The 2,865-nt window shown below is 66.4% G+C and overlaps 1 protein-coding gene across 1 annotated transcript; it reads left to right on the top strand.

The window, feature by feature from the left end:
* The first annotated feature begins 1,176 nt into the window (after positions 1 to 1,176).
* On the top strand, positions 1,177 to 2,622 carry IER5 (immediate early response 5). The gene has a single exon (XM_064515646.1). The coding sequence runs from the start codon at positions 1,300 to 1,302 to the stop codon at positions 2,023 to 2,025; it is 726 nt and encodes a 241-aa protein (XP_064371716.1). The 5' UTR covers positions 1,177 to 1,299; the 3' UTR covers positions 2,026 to 2,622.
* The last annotated feature ends 243 nt before the right edge of the window (positions 2,623 to 2,865 follow it).

The following is a 2,865-nucleotide window of genomic DNA, read 5'->3' on the forward strand; positions in this document are numbered from 1 at the left end:
TGCTTCTTGCTGCCAACTGTGAGTCCCCTTTCGGGGGATCTGTGAGTGAATCCCTATGGGAAAAAGAGACTGAAACAACTCCTCAAGTCTCAGGCTGAGGAAGCAGAGAGAAAAACTGATACTCTTGGGCAGGGCATTTAACTTCCGTAATGTCATCCCCCTCCATTTCTTGCATCCTTCTGCCACCTTCATTGAAGGTGGTGACTGCTTCTTGGTAAAAAAGGGAGGACCCTGCTCTGAGCCCTGAACCCCCCTCCGAGCTCGTCTGTCCTGGTCACTGCATGAGGCTGTGGTTTTTTATTCTCAGCTTTCTGAGAGCTTCGCTGCCAAACCTCAGGAGTCTCCACCAAGGAGCTGGGAAGCGATGTGTTTCTGGTCAGGGCTGGGGCATATTTCCCTTGAAATACTGAAAGGTGCAGTTCCCCTCCTGTCCAACCTAAGTTCCTTCTCTGAAACAGCAAGATGTTAGAAAGTGATGGTGAAACTGCAGTAATCATTTGTAACCTGCATGAAACCGCGGGTGGTTCTTGCGCTTTTTACAACTCTTTCAGTTGTTCTGGCCCAAATTCCTGCTGCTGCCTCCCGATCCAATCAACCCAAAACAAGTGTCCATCCCAAATGGAAAACAGAACAAACTCGGCCACGGGACCTGCGATGGCCATGGAAACGTTTAGCCCCAGTTGACCAAAGCTGAGCAAGGTTGCAGCGAACTGACACCAGGATCTCGTGGCAGCACGCGCGGGTCTGCGCGGTGCCGGGGCTCGACCAGCTCGGGGGGCAGTGGTCTGCGCTCGGACAGCGGCCCGCACGGCTGGGCTCGTAGCTATAGGTTGCGCAAGGTGTCGAAGGACTTTGAGCTGGGTTTCGGGTTTTCCTTCCTGATGCAATTCGGTGCTTTGCGATCCAGACGCAGCCCCAAGTTTGGGCGCCGTCACTTGCCGCCTGCTGGCCCCTGGCAGCGGCCGGCGCGGGGGGCCCCACAGCCGCCGTGCCGTGGCGTTGCCGCTTTAAGGGCGCTCTCCGCGGGGCGAGCGTTCGAACCCGCTCCGCTGCCTCGCCATTGGCTCGCGCGGGCGCGCGGGGGCCCGCCGGCGGTTGGAGCGGCCGGCGGGGCGCCCTGATTGGCCGGGGCGGGGGCAGTATATAAGGCGGCCGGGTGCGTGGGCTCGCCTCAGTCGGCGGCGCGAGGGAGCGGCGAGCGGAGACGGGGTGCGGGCGCGGCGCGTTACGGCCCGGCAGAGGCGGCGGCGGCGCGGCTCCCCTCCCCTCCCCTCCCCGGCCGGCCGGCCGCCCCCCTCCATGGAGTTCAAGCTGGAGGCGCACCGCATCGTCAGCATCTCGCTGGGCAAGATCTACAGCGCGCGGGGCCAGCGCGGCGGCCTCAAGCTCCACAAGAACCTCCTGGTGTCGCTGGTGCTGCGCAGCGCGCGGCAGGTCTACCTGAGCGAGCCCTGCTGCCCGCCCGAGCCGCCCGCCGCCCCCCGCGCGCTGCCCGAGGAGCCGCCGCCGCCCTGCGCCGCCGCCGCCGCGTGGGCGCCCGGCGAGCCGCCGCCGCCGCCGGACGAGGCGCCTAGGGGCGGCCCGCGGCGGCCCGGCGCGGACTGCGAGAGCGCCCGGGCGCGGCGCTGCTGCTGCTGCGGCTGCTGCTGCTGCGAGGCGGGCGGGGGAGGCGCGGCGCCGCCGCTGCCCTGCTGCTCCCGGAAGCGCGGCGCCGGCGAGCGGGGCCAGGCGGGCTCGCCGGTGAAGAAGCCCCGCCGCGAGGCGGAGGAGCCGCCGCCCCCGCCGCCGGGCGAGCAGGAGGACATGGAGACGGGCAACGTGGCCAACCTCATCAGCATCTTCGGCTCCAGCTTCTCGGGACTGCTCGGCAAGGACCCCCCGGGCCGGCGGCGGGCGCCCCGCGACGGCGGGGAGGCGGCGGCGGCGGCGCCCGCCGAGGCGGCGGCCGAGCCGGGGCAGATCTGCTGCGACGAGCCGGTGCTGCGGACCCTCAACCCCTGGAGCACGGCCATCGTGGCCTTCTGACGCGCCGGTAGCGGAGACTCACCCCCTCCCCGCCCGCCGGTAGCGGAGACTCACCCCCTCCCCGCCCGCCCCCGCGGCGACCGGACGGGCGGCCGGACGCAGAGGTGACCCGCGGCGCCGGGCTGCGCGGGCCGCGGCGCCGGGCGGCCCCGCGCCCTGCCGCGCCGCACGGGAAGGGCCGCGGGCAGCAGCGCTTCCCCGCCGCCGCCCTGGGAGCGCCCCGTCCCCGCCGGAATTCCCCTTCCAGGCCGGGCCGCCGCCCTGCCGGGCCGCCGGGAGCGCCGCCGCCGGCTCGCGTTTTAAGCTTGGAAAGTATTAAGTTTATTAAATAAAGTCTCTATTTTGGAAAGGTTTAGGTCAGAACTCTTACATGGTGCTTTTTAAAAGTGTTTATTGAGAGAAACAAAGTTTACAGACGCTCTGACGGAAAGTCCTTGAGCCTGTTTGTTAGGCTTGGTAACTCCCGGTCTTTGTTGTATAAAGGCTTGGGGCTCCCGTGGGGATTTTGTACAGTATTCTCCTCCAGTGATGTATCTCGTTTTGTATAAAATGTAACGCTACGTGTCCAACACGTATTAAATATTTTCAACTGTATAAGCGTAGTCCCTGTTTGTGCACCCGCCCGGCTGGGGAGGGGGAGCCGAGCGCTGGGCAGGCGGCGGCGAGGGTGTGGTTGCTGCATGTCTGTGGCTGGATCCACCCTGCGTAGCCAGAGGCTCGGGGTGGGAAGAGCCCAGCTCTTCTGGGAGCCGGGAAGAAAGGAGGCTTGTGTCAGGGCGGCTGCAGTCCCTCCCAGGTGATCCGGCTGCTCCTCTGGCTGCAGCCTCTTCCCTCTGGGGC

Source organism: Dromaius novaehollandiae, chromosome 8 (assembly GCF_036370855.1).
Source record: "Dromaius novaehollandiae isolate bDroNov1 chromosome 8, bDroNov1.hap1, whole genome shotgun sequence".
NCBI classification, from domain to species: Eukaryota; Metazoa; Chordata; class Aves; order Casuariiformes; family Dromaiidae; genus Dromaius; species Dromaius novaehollandiae.